The 21,816-nt window shown below is 47.6% G+C and overlaps 1 protein-coding gene across 1 annotated transcript in view; it reads right to left on the bottom strand.

The window, feature by feature from the left end:
- Positions 1–14,324, bottom strand: part of stx8 (syntaxin 8) — a 36,143-nt gene extending 21,819 nt beyond the window's left edge. The window contains exons 1-6 of the mRNA XM_084441500.1: positions 14,230–14,324; positions 13,508–13,607; positions 13,317–13,411; positions 12,953–13,063; positions 9,973–10,118; positions 8,375–8,467 (exon numbers count right to left, since the gene is read on the bottom strand). Of these exons, the coding sequence (XP_084297626.1) occupies positions 8,375–8,467; positions 9,973–10,118; positions 12,953–13,063; positions 13,317–13,411; positions 13,508–13,607; positions 14,230–14,246 (562 nt within the window). The 5' untranslated portion in view covers positions 14,247–14,324. The remainder of the gene's footprint in view (positions 1–8,374; positions 8,468–9,972; positions 10,119–12,952; positions 13,064–13,316; positions 13,412–13,507; positions 13,608–14,229) is intronic.
- Between the last annotated feature and the right edge of the window lie 7,492 nt (positions 14,325–21,816).

The following is a 21,816-nucleotide window of genomic DNA, read 5'->3' as shown; positions in this document are numbered from 1 at the left end:
CATCGGCTATCTGACATCGCGGTGTCACATACTGTAATTAATTGCTGACAAACTTTTGGATGTGCATGTGTTGTTGGAAACGCTGAGCCAAATGTAATTCGTGTACACAGGAAGTTGAAATAACCCCGGGATGGGGTTTATCATTCAGCCATTTGAAGCACAAATTGCCACAGAACGGCTCGGCTTCACCTTCCTCCGTGCCGACTCAGGGTCATTCGATCCACGGGGGGCGCTCCCGATATCCCTTACCCAACAAGACAGAGAGAGCCTGCAACGAGGTAAACAAGCGGGGTCCATTGTTCTGACGCAACCGCCGAATCTCCTCAAAAACAGTTCAGGCTCCGGTAGTGAAGCGCACAGCGTGGCGTCGTTTGAAAAGCATAAATTATCATTATCAAGTTTCATAATGGTTAACCGCATTCAGACGCCTTTCATTCCTGTGGTGTATCGTAGCTCTCTCTTAATCTGTCATCTCATTCATATTCAGTGGCAAAGTATCGGGTTTTTACGTCCAAAGACGGCTATCAGAGGTCGTGAATGTGCCGGCGTGGCCCCCTGACTGCGCTGAGGCTGCTGACACGGTTGACGCCAAATGAAGAAAAATATTTTTTATTGAACGGGGAGGGGTGAAAAGAATCGGACTTTTTCAGGATCGTTCAATCTCAAATCGTTCTGTTTTCGAACGCCCGTCCTTTCCGCGACAAGGAATGCGGTGGCGGCGGTGAGGCGACATAATTGGCGTCGCTCGCTGCCCCGCCCCCCCCGCGATCCCCAGGGTTTGCACTCCCGTAGATCAACTCCCGCTCCTGGCGTCTGGGAATTCCTGCCACCGCCTTTTAATGTGCCCCCCCCCTCCGCCCCGCCGCTAACGACTGTCACGAGCGCACATTCATTCCAGATGTATCGTGCCGAATCAAAGCCAAGATACGCCGAGCGAGACCGACTGCGGCCTGGCCGACGGGCGGGAATACCTCCGAGGTTCTTTATGGCATCTAAAAAATATATTATAATAACAGAAAAAAAATCCAGAACTGCTCTATTGATTGCTTTCTCTTTCCTCACGGAGCCTCCGGCGTAGTGTACGAAGATCTAAATGTTAGCAGTGGAACTCATACGCAATGTAAACATGGGGTTGCCCAGAGCTTCCATCAAGCCTGGAATGGATGGTGGGTTTTTCACAACCGACACCCTATCTGAGTTACAAGCAGGGCCTTAGATGAGTGCAACAGCAATACTGAATCAAACAAAACACAAACTAATGTTCCTAACATATGGGGAGGCCGTGATCGATGCCAGGTATGACCAAGTTTTTCTCTACTGTCACTGAATAACCAGCCTGAATGTGCGACTGGGATCAACCTATTGGCACCTGGCCAGGCCAACCACATAAGGAAACATTTAGACACTCGGCGCAGTATTTTTTTTTTAACACAAACCACCACTGAGTTCAGGGGCTCACAGACTCAATATCTCTTAGTGAACATCATTTGCTGGTTAAGGTGCTGTACGACTACGAAAAGAATTCCACTGCTCGAGCTCCAAAGAAAGCGACGCGACTTAATCAATCTTGACTAGCGCCGCGCGCGAATTGTAAACTCTTTGCCACATGAATCACTCTCGCTGCCGGCTCTCTCTCTCATCCAGCTGTAGCTGTGCCATTGTCGTGTCACCCCGACCCCTTCACAGCTCCGTCGGAAACCCCTTTGGAAAAAGAAGGCAGAGGAACCCAACTGAACCATCTCACCCACAACCCCTGACAATCCCCTTAACAAATGAAGGCACCAACTGTCACTTCTCACGCCAACAAACACCAACCGCAGGAAAAAAAAGATGGCGTTCCTGACTCAAAAGAGTGCAACAATCCTACCGAGGGGGAAAGGGAGAGGAGTTGATTGATGGACCCACCTTAAGACCCACCCCCCTTTTGAGTCATCGCATACTAATTTGCTAGCGGTCCCTGACCGGGATCATTCATCACGTCGCGGCCGCTGGCGTGACCTGAATCCACCCTCTACGTCATTGTTAGCCTCCATCCTCGCTCCGCCGGAGCGACACCGGGCGTAAGACGGTGACAAATGCCTGGGGGAATTGATGGAATGAGGAGGTGGCGCATGATTGATCATACCCCCATCAGGACCCGAGGTCTAACGCTATCCCCTCCATGCTATTTTTAGCCGCTCGATCACAGGGCGCTGTTGTGAATGGGGTAGACATTACGCTTTAGTGTGTGCAGTAGACATGGGCTGTTCCCAGGCCAGGCCACCCCCCCCCCCCAACACCCTTCCCCTCTTTCCCAATTGAAATGCACCCTGATTCTTGATCATCTCATCGAGAGAGGAAAAGTGAATTTGTCATCGGCCCCCTTCTAAAGACTGAATCTTCCAAATGTATGGGAAGTGCTGTACTGCCCATAAACCCTTGGTCTAGAATATGTCTGAAACAAGAGTACAAGAACGCTGGCACGATCCCAGGGCTCCTTACAAAGGATTTTCCATTGAGTCAGCACACGAGAGGATCACAGTCAACGGATTTTGGACCTGAACCCTGAAGAGATAAAAGCCGTGAGGTGTCAAGACATGACCCGTGACCCGTAAACACCTGACTTCCAGGAAGTGGCCAAATAAGGACGTGGCCAGCGGAGCCATGCACATTTTGACAGGGGGGAAGGGGTCCTCCTGGAAAACAGGAGAAAGCTGACCCTGGCCAATCCAGATCCGCTGGAAGCTTCCAAGAGCCGTCAGTCAGGAAAAGATTTTGGGGTATTTATGGAACCGTTGGTCAAATTTGGAAATGAATGGTCGTAAAGTTCACTATGAACTGGTAATGACTGAGGATAAGTGGAAAACGGAAGCAGTAGCACTTGACTTCACACCTCCGAAGAAGTTCAGTGAGCGTTCATTGAGAGGTTCAGATCCCGGACCACAGCAAGACAACACTGGCCTCTCAACAATAAAGGCGTGTTAACTGTGTGCTATAGTCACATGAACGAACCCCGCCTTTGTCCAAGGAAAGAGCTTGCGCGTCTCTTTACGAGCGATAAAGCTACGTCAAACGGCAGCCACAGATTCAGCTGGCTCATCCATGCTCTCTACGGTCTGTTACTCGGTTCCCGATGACACACGGCTCGGCCGACTCCTTCTGATGACATCACTTTTCCCAACACAACCCCGCCCTCCATCTCCCAGTCCCCCCCCCCCTCGTTCACCGCGCCCGACGGCAACGCCTCGCTTACCGCCCTCAACCCGCAGCTCCGGCAAACCCAGCGTGCGATAAATCAACGCTCGGCCCCGCCTCGCTGTCAGAACCAGAACTATTAGCTGTGTTTATTTGCTCGTCTCAACTGTTTCTCTTAAGTGTGACCAAGTCAAGAACTCTTCTCCACGGTGGGCCGGCCTGCTGCTGATGTCACTGACCACTTGTTTATTTGGAAGTCGTTAGCGGGCCCAGTGCAACCTCTGCCAAAGGAAGAAGCCAATCAATGACCCAATAATTAGTGAGAAATACAGTGCTAATCTGTAGAAACACAGCTATTTGGCACGTTCCTGAAAGCCCCTTTACAAAGGTGGAGGGATTGAACTACCTTGCTGAAGTCATGAAGACTTGTGTTAGCTCCCAGGCTTCAGATCAGCGAGTTAACACAGTTTCTGTGGCCGGATGACGACCTTGACGACCGATCACAGCCATGTCACAACCTTCTATGAGGATGCTGGACATCCACCACCTGACCTGGGGCGAGTTGTTATGCGCTCTTACAGAGAACGATTGAATCTTGAAAATCTTTGTGCGCGTTAGACATAACAATCCGTAACACTGTGTCAGATCTGTTGTCAGTTCAAAACCACTTTCACGTTGAAGCTGACCGCACATGCCTCTCCAGAAGGTCTTAATCCCCAACGAAGTTTTGTTCCTCTCAGTCCTGCATGAGCTCACCTCAGACAAAATACTGTCTCCTCGCATAGAAGATATGGGTTGCCTAGCAATGATGAAACCCACTCGCTGTGTTATTATAAAAACAAGAACAGGGCAGGACGCCGAGAGGTCAAAGGTCATCGCCGGGATATTTGATGTGCGATCCGATTCGCCAGACTCTTCTCGGGCCAAAGGCCTATTTATAAAATAAGGATAGAGGTGGAAAACGGAACAGTCTTCAGAGCCAGTGACTAATTTGCCTGAAAGGTTTATGTGTGGAGAGAAGGCTCTGAAGCCCCAAGTGTAGCTGGAAACTCCTGTTGATTAAATAACATCAAACAGGCTGAGAGTGTGTGTGTGTGTGTGTGTGTGTGTGTGTGTGTGTGTGTGTGTGTGTGTGTGTGTGTGTGTGTGTGTGTGTGTGTGTGTGTGTGTGGAAAAGAGATGAATTCATCCTTTTATTTGATCAGCCCAAGCTGTGCATGCAGAAGTCCTAATGAGCCTTATAATAAACAGATAGACAAAGCTGGAAATGAAAGGTAGGTGTGTGTGTGTGTGTGTGTGTGTGCGCACATGCTTGTGCGCGTGTGCTTTCCATCGTGGTAAGACCCAACCAATATGAGGGGTGGTACTGTACATGGAAAACTAGGGTCTAAAAGAGCTAGTTTCTTTCAATGTCTTAGTTAACACTTCATATCAGAGGGCCTCGGAGCCTGGGAAAACTGAGACTATTAAAGTTCAAACTCCACAGCCCCCTAAAATGACCCATTTTTAACAAGACTGCCTGCCTGTCTCTCACTCATAACCACAAGCTTCTGACAGGCGCTGATGTCATTGTTCCATACTCAAATCTGAGGAAACATCAACACCAATAAAGTCTAACAATATTGATTCTAACGGCGAAAAAACGTAATTTTGTTGATATAGGACATTTGACTTGTACGTGCGCAGGGCTATTTTCTGCCACATTGAATTTAGAAACCAAAATAAGCTTGATCTTAGCCACGTCATGCTAGAAATATGAATGAGTCCACTGATAGTGATGCGTCATTTTCAAACACGGGGAATTTCATTACCTTTCCCTTTCGAAAATATATTGGTGAGGTCATGAAGGTGGAAAACTGACCGCGGTAGGTACGCGTAGGGGCATAAATGTCAGGTGACGAGCTCAGCTTGATTTTCAAAGTCTCGGAATCGAAAGAGTTTCTTCCACAGATCTCCCTTACTGTCCGTTATGAGCTAAACGCATTCCCAGAAAGGAGCGGCGGTCTCGGAGTCATTTATTTCTCTTAAGCGGGGTTGGCCGTGTTGACCTCGGCTAAAGTCGGTTTCCCAAAAAGGAGTCCACAACAACCTTCACTGCACCCGGGTCAGGGATTCTCTCTCTCTCTATATATATCTCTCTCTCTCTCTCCCGGGCTCGGAGCAGCTACAGTACATTGCTAAGGGCTTAATCTGTTTATAGGAAAACACTGCCCAGAATCCTGCGCGGGATCCAGGGGAAAAACGCATCACCCTAAAGTACGGAAAGGTTAAACGCCGATTATCAGGACCAACAAACAGCCTTGCCTTTCGGGCTTTTATAACGTTTAAAATCTATTCCACATCCACCGCTCACAAAGCATTACACTATCCCCTTACTTTTTGCATTGTCGATTTTGTCATTTAATACAAGTAAGAAATGCAGCACCTAGCTGTCGCTAGCAATAATCCAAGTAATTTAAGTAGGCTACAGCCACGGAAGAATAACATTCCAGTTTTTATTTTTCTTGAATTCAGAGAGTATGCTGAAAAAAAAAAAACTTAATCGAACCTCGGTGCCTCATATAAGGACATGCGGGTACGGTATAAAACACAGGCTCCAAGTCAAGAAGCGTGTTAGTGCATATCCAGCACTGTAATATCAAGGATTTAATACTTCAAAACACACAAGCGTCTCTTACTGTACATTCAACTTAAATAGCCATCAGAGACATGAATGGTATATAATATTGGTATATATGGTATATAAATAAGTAATATGGTCTATAATAGTGAGTGGGCTGGTGATGGTATGGCCTGCTTAAGCATGGCTCCAGTTCAACCCACCTCTGGGTAACTTGCTAGGCTAAGTCCTCTCCTTAGCAGGCCCCGTGGGGCCCCGGGCCCCTAAATCTGCCCTGGAACTCCCAGACCTACAACAACCAGCAGGCCAACGCTGTTTGAAGTCCTTCCCAGGCTCGGTGCTCGAGCCCCGGCGTGATATATATTCTTCTTTTTCCACCTGTCCCACACTTAGAGGATCTGACATCTTTTCCATAACTCAGCCGAGGAGAAGAGAACGAAGGAGGGAGGAGGAAGAGAGGCGGAGAGGAGGGGGCGGGGCTGAGTAATGGCCCCGGCTTCGGAGGGCCCTGTGAACTCGACGCCAGGCTGTAAATTTGCGAGTGGGGGGGGGGGGGGGGGGGGGGGCGATGGAGAGGGTGAGATGTGAGGTGTCGGACGGCTCCTCCGAGGGGGTCTCCCAACGCCATCATCCTCCACTTCATCACCTCTCCCAGAGACCTTAGGGACAGGTTCACGCTACCTGTTGTGCTTTGACACGACTATGTATTGTGATATGCAGGCTCTTTTCTGCAGGTTTATTTGGTGGCCTGACTTAGGATATTATGATACGGCATCCAGGCTATTGAATCGGGAGGCCCCTGCCAATATCCAGCCCTAAGTATGCAGTTGGAACGGTGTGAACTCTAAACCTAAACCCTAAACCTCCTATGGATTTAAGTTAGGGTTTCCTCCTGCTAAAGAGATGACTACAGTAAGAATACAGATGTATTTGGTCCTTATAGAGAGAGCATAAAAAAAAAACTCCTGGATAGGGGATACTATTACTTCCTGTCAGAACTGAAGATTTCATTCACTCGGTCTCGGCCTACGCCACTCTGATTCGCTGTTATCCTTTCAGACTTGCGTTACTGGAAAAACTGACACCGCAAAAGTTTAAAAAAAGACGAAGGGAAAAACACAATTAAAGGCGCCGGCCCATTGAGCGAAGCTTCTCTCTTCTCTGACTCCATTGAGATCAGCGGCGGCCGACATCGACCAATCATCCGGAGTTCTCCACAGACTCGGGGTTTTTGTGTTCAGGTACCCGGAGAGGACGTTACCGAAGCTGCCATTACCTACGGAACTTGGAAATTGCTCATCGGATATCAACAGACTATGAATAATTATGAAGCCTATGAATATTTATACTCGGTAGAAAAAACCACCTCAGATGAACAGTCTATGGGTGTGCTGTAGACAGGAGGGGAGGGTCAACTACTATTTCACACTTCTGGGACCTAGCCTAGGTATACAATAACCCCCCCCATATACATCCAGACACAGGGCTTGACTTCCATTGGACAAGACTGACAAATATTTTGGAGGGAAACACCAAATCTTGTCATCAGTTTCTTTTTTTAGAGAAAGAAAAGTACCATCTACCCACTAATGACAGCGCCCCCGGACTGCGGCGTTGTGGTACGCCCCGGCCAGGCCAAGAACAGCAAGCGCAAACTAATAAACTCTCGGCCTGGCGTTCCTCAGGAGAGAGCACTTTCTCTGCTGAGAGGGAGAGACACTACCGGGCCCTGAGGAACACCTCCTCTGGCTTCCCTATTCCCCCAAGAGCGCCGGTTGTGCTACGACAGGAGGCGCCGCTCCAACTCTAGCGCTTACATCGTCGCCATCGCCGACACCGTTTCAACGGCTCATTTGGACCCTCGCGAGTGTACGAATACAAGTGTGCGTGCGCGTGGGTCTCACTCTGGAGTAAGAGCGGGTTCTTACAAGAGATGCATTAACGGGACACTGATCGAATCGCTCGCCGGAAGACACGCGAGCATTCCCACAACCTTCCGTCTCAAGTTGGGCGAGTCGGCGGCGTGCGGCGGGGGGCGATACGCTCGGGCTCGCTGCGATGGGGAGTTATTTATGGGAACTAGTCCCATTACCTCAGAGCAGATCTGATTCCAGCGCTGGAGGCGATCGCTCTCACCGCAAGCGCATTAAAAGGAGCAGCTGGGATAGGAGCTCGCATTCCTCCGCCTAGCAGTCGACCGTTACGCCGATTCCAAACGCGGGACGGCTGGACACTGTCACCGCGACCTCAGGATGAGGTCACGACGGGCCGCTCGCTCCGACCGCGGTGGTTCAGCGGAGATGGGAGGTGGGGGGGAGGGGGGCGTCCAGCAAGTCACGTGACCGACGCTGAACCTTCCATTACCGCACGGCTGTGGCTGATTGATTTCACACTCTGTGTGGGGTGTGTCCGGTGTGAACTTCACGTGCCCTCTCCTTCATCGCAGTCCAACACACACAGATGCGCTCACATACAGACACACACATTCTCGCAAACACACACTCACCCGCACACGCCCTCGCACACTCGCTCACCCACACGCCCGCCCACTCACTCGCACACACACACACACTTCCTTACCATTCTGCTCATCCAGCTCGTTGCCAATCTCCCGGCCCATCAGCTTCTGTCGGCTGAGCACTGCTGCCAGCGCATCCAACCCTGCATCCTGGACTGTGGGCACAGAGAAGAGAAGAGAAAGATGGAGGGAGGGAGAGTGGGGTTTTCCTCAGTCACAAATACCTAACAGCCAGCCAATGCGGACAGGCACGCTCGCGGTGCGTGTCAAAGTTAGCCACGGGGGGGGGTGGGGGCGCAATTCCTCTTTAATGAGACCGTCGTGAGCAGGGAGCAATTTAGTGCACTGTGATTTCACAGGGCAACCATCCGGGAATAGGAACGGTTGACAGGTTATTGGGGGAAGGGGGGGGGGGTTCTAGCAGCCCCGGTGTGCCAAATGTGAGTCATCTACCAGCACTTCACCCCACTCAGACCGACTCGTGCTATTGGAACGTTCCAACCGCAGGTCGGAACGTGGCGAAGGGGGGAGGCGCGGCCGAACCGAGGGCGCCGTGTCGGAGACGCAGGACAGAACGCCCCTACGCCGAACAGTGAGTGCATCGCGGGCCCGGGCCGCCGTGTCCGCGTAGGGGCGTTCCGTCCCGCGCACGCGCTGCGTTAAATCCCGCGCGGCGGCGACGGTCGGCCGCGGCCGACGCGCCGAAGGAACGCGTGAAACGCGCGGCGGACGCGTGGTTAAAAGCAAGCGCACCGCGGCCTTTACTCTTTGATCGCGCTTAAGAAAGAAAGAGTGTTTGGGCAATGTCATTATTTTAGCCTCTTTTTTAAGGAGCGAAGGATCCTATTGGACTCCCTGCGCAGGAACCTGGGAGGACCGCGGGTCCAGTCTCTGGCTGTTACTGCTCCGAAGGAAATCCCACAGGGACCTCCGTGCGGTTGGGTTTCACTGTCTTAACAGGAATTCCCCATCCGGGCCCTGACAATAGCCAGATTGCCGACGGCGCAATAACGTTTGACGCTGCAGCAGGGGTGTCATTCGGAGTCAGGTGAACCGGAGTCTGGGCGCCGAATCCATGTGGGAATCATTTGGGGGGGAAATGGGAAAAGCAGAGAGGAGAGAGGTTGATCTGCTGGATGTGAGTTACAGCGGTCGCTTTCCCTCGGTGTCTGTTTAGGTTTATCCATCAGGGGAGCGCAGAGCGGTTCCTGGACGGTGGCTTAGCCCTCTGGTTTGGGACGGGTTTTTTTCCACCAGGAGCTTCAAGGCCGTTCGAGCACCACCAGCATCTGTGCGAACGAGCGTCCCTGCAGATGAGTTAAACCGGACAACGGGAGCTAGTTTTAGAATGTCCCGCCGCGACTCGAGCCCTTTCAATAAGATGTGAGAGGTTGAATCTTGAAAAAGGCTTTGGAACTTTCAACGTTCCAAATCGGCAGTTGGAAAACAATCCGTTTTCGTTCTAAAACTGCTTAAAACCGTCTCGGCTGCTGTATGTGAACCCAGCTTTATAGAGTGATACGAGTCGTACATATTATCATAGGGTGTTAAGTGTGATGTCACTAGGGATGAATGACACAATGTCACAGATGACCAGACCTGTGATTTTAACTGTATTCAACTGTAAGTCGCGCCACAGGTGACGCAAGTGTCCTCTCACCTTCGATGACGTGTTGCTGTTGCTGCTTGATCTCTCCGAAACTCAGACCGCGCGTCTCCTCGGGCTCGTTGATAAGCCAAGGGTTCGCCGGCCCGCCGGCCACGCCTCCTCCTCCTCCTCCTCCTGCCCCCGACATCAGCGTCGACCTGCGGGACATCATCGCCGCGCACCGACATCAGACATCAGCGCAGCACGTGTTGAATATCAACTGTCAATCACTGTCCCGGGCCGGACACGGGCCGGACACGTACCGGACACGTGCCGGTACGACAGACACGCATCGCTTACACTCAGCCAAGCAAATAAACACGGCCGTGCTCGCCTGCAAGCATGGAACATGAACACAGAGCACATGTAGCAACCGTCTCCGTAGCGCTCACATCTGTAGAACTCATGTTCCCGTTTCATATTTTCACCGTTGGCCTTTGGAGTTGCACTGTACAATAACAAATAACATCTCCCTCCCCCTCTTTCAAAACCCCTTCAGATCAGAGGAAGATTATTTATTTACTCAAGCCTTCTTTACTGTGCGAGTGAGGAAGCAGGGATGGGTTTTTCTCGTCCGGGGTTGGCTCGTTCGGCATGTAAACAGCGCTGGCTAATCGCGGCCAGCCCTCAAGGTTGCTGCGGGGCTTTGCTCTGACATGTCTCTGACACAGCGACAGGCTGGAGAGCACTTCGCCGTGTTTGTGCTAAAGCCCTGTCGTGCGGTTTCCGAGCTATTCTTCTGGTAATGGGAAAAAGCTGGGACTCTGACCCCGGGGTGGGGGGGCGGTCTTGCGTCAGGGCCACGGGAGGGGGGGGGGGGGGACCAGCCCTGAACGCCAAGAAGCGAGAGTCGTCTGCTGGTCACGTCCAGGCTACGTGTTCTGGCGTAGACACTGACAGAACCAAGGACGGTTTCTTTCATCCTGATAAATGACTGTCAGTTATCACATTTATGACTCCCATCGGTATACCTCTACATAACGGAACTTCACGCCGATATACGCCTAGAGTTTTGGTTATTCCTCTCCCGTGTAGTGCAGGTTTTTCTCCATCCCCCTGCTTCCTAAACTTCTTTTAGAGCGCAAATGTGCAGTTCTAGGGGCCACCCTCATCACTCGCTGTTCTCCCTTCGCCACGGGCAGGCCGGCCGTTGTTAGCGGGGTAAAACGGGGGAGACGCGGGAGTCGGCCAGTCAGCGCTAATCTCCCTGACATGTTTGGTAACTATCTCACCACATGGCGGCTCTCCACTTCCTCCAGGGCCTCAGCCCCGCCGTGTGAAGATTAAAGCTGATCCAATTAACCACCCACCAGGCCCGCCGGGCCCAGCCAGGCCCAGTCAGGCAGATCCCGGAGCGGCCGCGCCGTCTCACTGCAGCCCCCGCCGGAGAGAGAGAGCCAGGAGCCCGACTCGGACGGGACAGATTTAACTAATTGCAACTTTTTTTTGCGGGGCGATCAAGTATAAAAGGAGAGGTTATTGGGAGGGGGGGGCGGGGGGTGGAAGGGGTAGTGGGTTCAAAGGGGGTTCAGAGGGGGTTAGAGGTGTGCTGAGCCTTCAAACAGGGGCGCCCTGCCCTTTTTTTCTTCTTTTTTTTTTACTTAATTTGAGCCTGAAGTGCCTTGAATGTATTGTTTAAGGAATAAGTTAAGCTGCTAAGCCCCGCCCTTCCGAAAAATGGAATGGCTTAGTTTATCCAAGCACGGCTAACACCACCACCCCAAAGACCACACACTGTGGGACAGTCCTCCCTATCTTACTATACCAAACCTTCCACCACTTCAGGATCAAAGTTATGTATCCCCAGCAAAAACTTGAAACAATAAGAGCACATGATCACCAGCGACCAAAGTAATTAATTAGCTATAATTTAGAGTGCCACCAATGAAATTGGGTGATGTGGTACCCCATAAAAGATAAAAGCTTTCCCGATGCTTTTGAGGTACCAAGTGGATTAAACTAAACAAGAAAGGCAGTGAAATGTGTTCCTCAGATCAAACTAAAGAGTTTCTTACTGGTAATTTGATGAGTAAATTGATCATTAACTGTTACCACCCAGCAGTCCCGGCCTTGTTAGAATGAGCCGGACTAACACACTTGAGTGCCGAACGAAAAACTTTGTAGGACCCTAGCCTGAGCAGTTTAACTAACATGGCCCAGTCAAGTGAGGAGATTTTATTATCATTTATAAAAACATCAGAAACAAAATGGAGGAGGCCCACACGTAACCACACAGCAGCAATACCCTCTTCCTGTCCAAATATGTGCCACCCGGGTTAGGCTGGTCAAGCCCCGGTTCTACATAATGACCACCTGTTTTTCAGGCTTCAGAGCGGATATGTCACTTCGATTAGGGATAACACACCAAACAGGAAAGAGCCGGTGACATCCAGCTCAGAGTCGTGCACTACAAGAGGATATGAGCTCAGTGGAGAGTGGTAAACCGTAAACTCTTTAAGCTCTTGGGTCACACTTTTTTCACCTCCTTAATCGAGCTCACTGTGTGTGTGTGAGTGTGTGTGTGTGTGTGTGTCTGTGTGTGTGTGTGTGTGTGCACGCTCGCAAGTTTCGGGAGGTGCCAAACGTGTGATTGCCACGGCAAGACTTAATGAAAGAATAAGGAGGAAAAGTAATTTGCCTCAAAATGGCGGCCGAAAAGACAGACTGTCTGACTGATGGAGGGAGAGGTCAGAGAGAGGGTCACTCGGAAGTCCAAAAATGTTGTACGTGAAGACACTGACCGGTGACTTATCCTCAAAGGAAACCGCGTACCCTTCGACCCCCTCTGCTCGGAGACATAGTCAAGACTCATCAGTTTAATTGGATGCCAGATACGGAGAGATAGTCTTCTGTTTCAATGACCCTTTGACGTATCCCCACCAGTCTATGGCTGACACTCAGTTCTGCTCCACTGACACCAACCTACAAAAGGAAGGTTAAGGCGAAGGCAAAATGCTGGCAGGAAATGTATTAATGAGCTTTTAGGAAATACCTTGAGGGTTCGGGTTCTGTGACGTCATTCCTGAAAGTGGCGTTGAGCTGCTTCTCCCTGGTGAGCAGGTCATCAACCAGGTTCTGCCTTCTGTCAGCCTCAGACTGCATTCTGGGAGGGAGGGGGGTGGTGTTAAGGGCAACACAAAGGTCAAGGAAAGACTGGAATTAGTCAAACCAGGCTTCATGAAAACGAAGAGTATGGACAAGTGTCAAGACATAAAAAATAAAAAAAACACACACAATGGAGTAGACCCGATTTCTTGCAGAACGCTGCCGTCTACAGGGCATTGAGAGAAGTCGCAGTGTGATGAAGGGAACAAGCCTAGGACGCTTTGCGCGTCATTAGTTGAGAAGAAGGATACATGCGTCGAGAGGACGAGGCCCGAAGCAAACTCTCTCTGAGCTGGCCAATGTTCTGCTTCAACTTCTGCAGGGACGCTCGCAGACTCATGTTGATCTGGACAACAACACGCATCCCCAATCAATACTTGTCATAAATCGATTGTGATCAATGTTAGGATGATTTCATAGGGGATTACTTATCGCCACCCACCTTGGAAGGGTTCCCCCCCGTTCTTTGCTGCCTGTTTCTCTCATGTATGTTCTCTGCAATCTCTTGAGCGAGCCGGCACGTAGCATCGTAGTTCTGTAACCTACAAATCAAATCTCTTTGAGTAAATCATTATCAATAAATGCATGGGCATCAGCAGGGGTGTAATGGTGACTAAAGAAGTGGGTATGACTAAAGAAGTAGGTACACTGTTGCAGAAATGTTCGTTTTTACATTTAGGTGTTTAAAGAAGTGGGTATACTACGAACCGTGGGTACATAAGTGGGTACTCCATATACCTCGTACCCTCCACTACACCACTGCGCATCAGTGGTCTGAAAGATGCGATTTTGTTCTATGTGGATTTGATCTAAATCACAAGATCGAGACCTTGACCAAATTAGCTGTTGCTTTTCCATCATGTGACCACAATTTAGCTGCTGCTTTGACAGGAGGCATTCGATTCTACAGGGAGAATAAGATAGAAGTCGACTAACGATTTAACTATGGTATTGTTATTCATACCATAAACTGCTATAACGTTATCTAACTAGGGAACTGTGCAGTTAAGGCAATGCCATGGTTAAGCTACACTAGATGACGTTAGCTAGCCACCTTACCCTGCTACTCGATCATGGTTTCGATCAAGGTTTTGAGGTATACTCCTACATTTTCCACAACGATGGGTAGCGTACTCGTCGTAGTTTTATAAAAAATATACTTACCAGGGATCTTGAGACATGTTGATTAAAGTTGCACATTAATTTACGACAAAGAATCTACAACAAGTCTAGCAAGCTATCAGTACTTTCTGTTTTGGTGTGACGTCAGAACAGCATTCCATTAGGGACAAACTTAACGAATTGGAAAACATGCACCTCGCCTTGGTCGGAGTGTGAAAAATCTTTACATGGCCCAATACTGACGCTTTGTGAGATTCATATTCATGATCACCTTGAACGTTAAGTATATTTCACCTTGTCTACACCGGCTGTTCCAATTTATTGCAGGACTATATTTTGTAGTCTGGTACCCACTGTCAGTTTGAATGATGCCCACATCAGGAGAATATGGTAATTGATAATATCTGATATAGGCTACAGGAACAATAGCTGGGTTTTCTCAACATCAAACTGACAAATATTATTAAAAGACAAACATATTCAATGACTAAAGTATGCAGCTCATCCTTAAATCTGATGTTCCACTAACTTTCAGCTTGTGAATAAACTGACCCCAAATAAGCCCAACCTAAGGATGAGGAGAGGACAGGAACTTTAAATGCAGACCAATACGTTTATTAGGGCTACAATGAAGTAATCAGTGTATAAAAACAATAAAATCAATACAAAACACATTCAATGTCATTGAATAGACAAAAGTAGAGGTGAAAAGATTGCGTAATACATATCTCCCAAAGAGAAATGGAAAATAAAGAAATGAGCTACACACACAGGAGCCCCTACAAACAAGGTTCAAAAACACTAGCCAGACCTAAGGAAATATCAAAGACCACATCGAATGGGAAAACATCAATGGCAGAAAGGAAAAAGAACATGACACTGGGCCTCTCACCCAGATGTTCCAAGAAACCAAAGGGGAATTCTTTCTACTACATAGGAAACTACATTCACATTGACAACTTAGCCTATAATCTGCAAAAACCTTCATAAACATGTTGCACACAAACAAAACGCTTTCTAATACTCTTGAGATGTGTTGAGATGAGTATTAGTATTATAATAAATATGACAATTAAGGGCATTTAAATGTCACACACATTTTAAGGTTAATCTCACTTCATTTGTCTATCTTCCTCACCAACTGGTATGACCTTTCCTAGCCAGGTGTGAAAATACATTTTGAACAGTCCAAATCCCTGATATTCACCAGGGGGTTTAGGAAGTCACAGACCCTTATCACAGACGGCAAGCAACAGTCCTTGAGTGTCAATGGGATTACAGTGTGAGTCCAGCCAAATGTGAGGAGCAGGAACACAGTTCATCAGATTCTTGACTTCAGTCTTCAGAAGCCAGAGATGTAGTATTGTCCTCAGAAATACCAGCTTCACCAGGAGCTGATTGAGGGCACCCTCAGCCGCAGCCTGTGTCCTACGGCTGGTATACACCAATTGTTCTCCTCGGTGTGAGCACTTTGCGGTCAAAAGATCGCTCAATCTGGCGTTGTCGGCGGCCATGGGGAGCAGTTGGTTGAAGTATCTTTGGTATGTCAGCGACGTAAGCATTGACAGTGATGATGGCCACCCGCTCAGTCTCAGAGACCTGTGAACCGAGTGACAGACACACGCTGTGAGTAGAACACTACACAACCAAGAAAAATAAGTCACATGAAAATTCAACACTGTCAAGAGTTTTACATTTATCACAAACACGGGCATTACAGATGGCTGTTTGGGGTCGGCTCCTCGGTTCCGGTCTACACAAGGTCTTCCTTAGGAGCCCCTTAGTTGGACCTCCACAGACCTTCATGCTTTAGAGGAAGGCAGCACACTAGTGTCGATAGTTCAGTCTACCTCGAGGAAGGCGCCACAGATAAGACCTTTGAAATGAACAGGCCGTAACAAAACATGAGTTAAATCTTCATCTTTTTTGCATGTTGTGAAAAGAAAAGGCCAATCGTATCAGCAGAAGAGTGTCAATCTAAATCAGCAGAAAGCAAAAAATGTACTTACGTTACATGAGAGCTGTGACGGCCACCTGTTGAAGTGAGGTAGTAGTGTGCTTCTCAAAACACAGGTCTTGATTTCAATGTGTGCTTAAGCTCCCAACGCATGGCAGTGCTTTGTATACATGTCCATTAGAGTGGATTGGTTGTCAAAAAGCTTTGTCCTTTCAAAACCACTGAACCGAACTTGCCAGCCAAATTATGACTGGAAACATGCGGAAAAAAATATGTACAAAAAAAAAATATATATAGGCTCATCAACTATGAGATTAAAAAAAAACTAATTTAAAAGTTAAATCATTGTCTGTTATATTGGGGAGCCAAGGGAATCTGCACCACTCATTCAATAACTGAAGGCTAAACACCATTGTTAGATGTACTGTAGTAGGCTATCCCTAGACTTTATAGGCCTACTTTTTATTCAACTCAATATGGATTTTATTGACTGTGCCCTTTGGTGAATATTTGCAATTTAATTGTAATGGAAATCCAAATGCATCTATATAGTAGGCTATGCCAATAATATTTTCTCACTAGGCCAACCCATTTCACAAATGTAGAGATGGGTCAGTCGCCTACGTGCTTAACTATTATAAATGTAAACCTAAATGTAAATGTAAATTTGATTTCATCCAAATCATTTAGCCATATTCCTCATCCAAAATAGCCCTACCAACTTTTGGACAGACTTGATTAGTGGTCTTTTGGCCAACTTTCTAATACAACACAACAAGTCATAGCTTTCATACTCACTCAATTGGCTAATTATTTAACAAAACATTTTCCCCTATCGTCTTGAAAATTCTAATTAGAAAACTTGATGTGTTAAGGCTAAGTGAGGTATCTTGAATTTAATTTGATACGCCAATAAGAAAAGCCTCAAACTCAATGTCTGTCTTCATTTGTCTTTCTGTTGTTTTTCGTTCTACTTCATACCCTCTTTATTCAGTCAGTTCATCTGCAACTGCTTTTGTTTCACTCCGAAACAACACTCAAGAGTTTAGTTGTTTGTCTACACACGAAAGCCATTCCCAAGTGCGGATACTCTTGAACATGATCATGCCGTCAAGAGCGACACTGAACGCCTTTTCCTTTGTCTTCTGTAAATGTCCGACAATACTCAGAGCCTTGTTGCAGCCGCCATCCATTTTGGGTGCTGGTTCCAACTGAAACGGCAGCTTTCTGCTGTACGTCTCTGAAATGCTGGCCAACACAAATTCAACGATCTGGACAGTCATCTCGTAAAACCCTGAGTCAGTCCACATGCTGAGTCTGTTAAACACAAGATCTTTGCGAACCTCTATGTCTTCATACAAACATGCACTTCCTTCAACCAAGTCTCTACCATCCTCTTGCCATTCCTTAAGCTTGGTAGCAAGTGTTTCATATCGTGCTTCCATCTCCGACAAGCTTCCATTTGACGTCAAGACTTTCAGTAGAGGGTCAATGATGATCTTGGAAATCAGACCTAGAGCTCTGCATCCTGCTCTGAACTGTGGAACCTCCAAATCAGCTATAACTGCTGCAGGCAAACCACTGCCGTCCACGTGATCCCTGAAGAACTCCTGCAGATCCTCTAGTATGCTGTAAACCCCAGCCGCATCATTGAACAAACTGTCAATTCTACTTCCTCTGGATGCAGCCAGGGGCACTTCATCAAACTCTCCTCTGTCAATCAAGAAGTCGTCGAACTTCACAACTGTACCATCCTTCGTATATCCGTGTCTTTGGACAGCTTCACTCGCAGTCCTCATCATGTGCACTGTGCCAGACACCAACTTTCTTGTCACTTTATTACAGGCGCCTGCCTCTGTGTATCTAAAGACCATCTTTTCCCAGAGTAGAAGGGTAGTTTCAGCCTGGTGCGCCAAGCCATCAATTAAATCTAAGCCACAGAAGAGCTCATTGACAAGGGACAAGGCTGTATTTTCAGTTTGACTGAAGCCATCACAGTACTTCACCTCGAGATTCAGGATATCTGCTCTGAATTCGGTAAGTAGTAGTTTGAAATTCTTTTCCGAATCCGTTCCAACACTGAACATGTTTGTAAGTCTGGGGAAAATCCTCTTCAACTGCACTCCATCACTCATACCAAAGGCATAGATCATTTTCCTACAGATGTCGTCTTGGTTTGAACCTGAGGGTTGTTCTATGCCCCCATTATGAAGATCGGGCTCCTGCTTTGTGGAGATGTCAGCCAGCCTATTTACTTGACTAAACGTGTCTGCTTCATCATTGTGTGTATCTTCAGTCTTGATAGACATGATGTTTGTGTCATGCAGGTGAGCAACTGTTGTAGCATCAGGAACGAAGGACGTCGAGCTGTTCTCATCGAAGGCTTCCCCAAGTAATACTTCATTTTCCTCACATTTCATGACTGGCAATGAGACAGAAGTGGACATGGTGTCCTTGTTTACTTGGCTGTTCTCTAAGCATGGGGCTTGTTCCTTGGACAGGGTGTCCTCGTTTACTTGGCTGTTCTCTAAGCATGTAGCTTGTTCCTTAGACATGGCGTCCCCATTTACTTGGCTGTTCTCTAAGCATGTAGCTTGTTCTTGGGACAGGGTGTCCTTGCTTACTTGACTAAACGTGTCTGCTTCATCAGTGTGTGTATTTCCAGTCTTGATAGACATGATGTATTTGTCACGCAGGTGAGCAACTGTTGTAGCGCCAGGAACGAGGGATGTCGAGCTGTCCTCATTGAAGGCTTCCCCAAGTAATACTTCATGCTCCTCATGTTTCACCTTTCCAAGCTGTGCTGCTTCAGGTTCTATGCCCCCATTATGCAGATCAGGCTCCTGTTCTGTGATGTCATCCAGCCTATTTACTTGGCTCAACATGTCTGCTTCATCAGTGTACATTGCGTTATCAGTCTTGATAGACATGATGCATTTGTCATGCAGGTGAGCAACTGTTGTAGCGTCAGGAACGAGGGACGTCGAGCTGTCCTCATTGAAGGCTTCCCCAAGTAATACTTCATTTTCCTCACATTTCATGACTGGCAATGAGACAGAAGTGGACATGGTGTCCTTGTTTACTTGGCTGTTCTCTAAGCATGCGGCTTGTTCCTTGGACATGGTGTCCTCGTTTACTTGGCTGTTCTCTAAGCATGTGGCTTGTTCCTTGGACAGGGTGTCCTCGTTTACTTGGCTGTTCTCTAAGCATGTGGCTTGTTCCTTGGACAGGGTGTCCTCGTTTACTTGGCTGTTCTCTAAGCATGTGGCTTGTTCCTTGGACATGGTGTCCTTGTTTACTTGGCTGTTCTCTAAGCATGTGGCTTGTTCCTTGGACAGGGTGTCCTCGTTTACTTGGCTGTTCTCTAAGCGTGCAGCTTGTTCCTTAGACATGGTGTCCTTGTTTACTTGGCTGTTCTCTAAGCATGTGGCTTGTTCCTTGGACATGGTGTCCTTGTTTACTTGGCTGTTTAAGTGTGCGGCTTGTTCCTTGGACAGGGTGTCCTCGTTTACCTGGCTGTTCTCTAAGCATGCGGCTTGTTTCTTTTGCCTCTTCCTTAGCTCCAGGCATGTTTCCTTGTTTCCATCGTCATTCACCGCCTTCCGCTTCTTTCTCTCAGATTGCAATGAGAATACACTCTCCTCATGCTCAATTAAATCAGCTCTTCCCGGGCCCTTTGTGCTTATGTAATTTTTCCCTCGAAATCTATTTCTTCTACGTTCAGCTAACATTAAATTATCTTTAATAACTGGAGCCAGTTCAGATATGTCACCATAAGAATCCAAGTCAAAATTGTGCTTCAAGACATCAGTCACACAGTCAATCCAGGTGGTTCTACTCAATTCCATGGAGAACTGGGACACTTCAATCACCACTCCCCTGGTCAATAAACTCACGTTAAGTTTCTCCCCACACTTTGATTTTACTCCAAGGTCAAGGCCAATTTTCTTGCAGAAGGGGTACAGGTCCTCCATTGTTTCCTCTGTTGGACACCGTCTTGGGGATTGCTTCTCTGTAGGTCTGTGCACAGTGTCATCAGCGCAAAATGTTACATCTGGAGAGTCCATGTCTGTCTCTGTACACCGGGGACCCGTGACGTCCACATCATAAATGCACATTTCAGCAGTTTGGGGATGTTTAGACACTCTCAAGTCTCCTGGAGGCAGATCAGGTAGCTCAAACAATGCACCTGGAGTTTTTGTTAGACTTGTCTTTTTCAACAACCGTCTTACTTTCCCAACCACAAGGGGTCGGTAGTGAGCGTGTTGTTGATTATTTTTCAAACCAAAATCAAAGTTCTTTTCAAGGATATTATAAGTAAACAGGCCTAATTTGTGGGCATTTCTAATCTCTCTGTAAAATGCAGAGATCTCGGTCATGACACCATTTGTCAGGGCTCTCAAATCCATTTTTGGCCTCACACTGGAGCTCACCTGGAAATCTATACCAGCCTCCGTGCATCTGGGGAAAGGGTCTTTTCCATACTTTTCTCGTTTAGTGAGACATGCACGCCACTGCCATGCAATTTTCTTGTGGATCTCATCTTTTGCATTGCACCCCCCAGGTTCAGCATCTACATCCATTTCAAATCCTAACAGCTAGTTTGAACAATTAAAATGTTATTAGCACATTCAACTGATCTATCTTCTTCCTTCCCAATTTTAATATATGATACCTATCGAATTATCTTTATATTTTAATGACTATCACAAAATGTATAGTGACTAACGTCACCGATTTGCCAGTCTGATTTCACCAATCACTCATCATTGCTACACCCGTGGCTACACGTGGGTACAGCCATTTTGTTCATGGCCTGAGTTGGCTCTCTAGTACTGGTTGAAAGCAGGACAGTCATTAGCTAAGATCCAGAAACCCTTAGCTAGCCGAGCAAGAAAGAGTTATGCAGTTATGCTTGTGTTTGCACCATTTAGACCTTGCCCTACTATCTGGGATTGTAAGTAGCCTACCCAGTAACGTAACAACTATACACCTCAACAGCTAGCTAGTTAGTTATATCATTTCACCCAGTCTCAGCTCACGACCATTTTCGATAATATCAGAAGCTTACTATAAAACGTTAGTTGGCTAGCTAGTTATCCACTGCTAGAATAGCTAGCTAACATTACCTCTAGGTGGTGAGATGCCCCTCCGACTCAAACAGGCGGATACAAAAACAAGGGAAGAATGGTTGTTCAGAAATAAATAAATGGTTGCAAACAAAATATCGTGAGCATGTATTCGGAGCGATGCATTTGGTGTTCGTGTTTTCGCGCTGGTTTCTACTACTGCTTCCTCCAGTGACGTCATACATTGAGTAGCCCAGCTGCGGTGAATGAATCAAAAGCGCTCCTCGCCGATTGCGTGTTCCGGACGAGGCGAAAATGGCGCAATATTTCGAGTGGGGGTAGTGGCATAGAAGAGTCTCACCCATTGTTTCCCCTCATTCAGATTCAGATTTTACTCCTCACATGTAGCCCTATATAGCCTATATAGTGTATAATGTGAAATGTCAATGCCGGTGTTGTAGGCTACAGTGCTCTACAAATTACAATTAGGTTTAATTACAAATTGCATAGAACTATACAAATAATAAAGGTACCAGCATGGATTAATTATGTGCATACTATAAATATAAATAATCCCGGGGGGTCAAAGGACTGTTCTGGGAT

The sequence above is a fragment of the Borostomias antarcticus genome (assembly GCF_949987555.1).
Source record: "Borostomias antarcticus genome assembly, chromosome: 7".
Taxonomy (NCBI): Eukaryota; Metazoa; Chordata; class Actinopteri; order Stomiiformes; family Stomiidae; genus Borostomias; species Borostomias antarcticus.
Note: the sequence above shows the minus strand (reverse complement) of the source record. Positions and strands in the feature narration are given on the sequence as shown.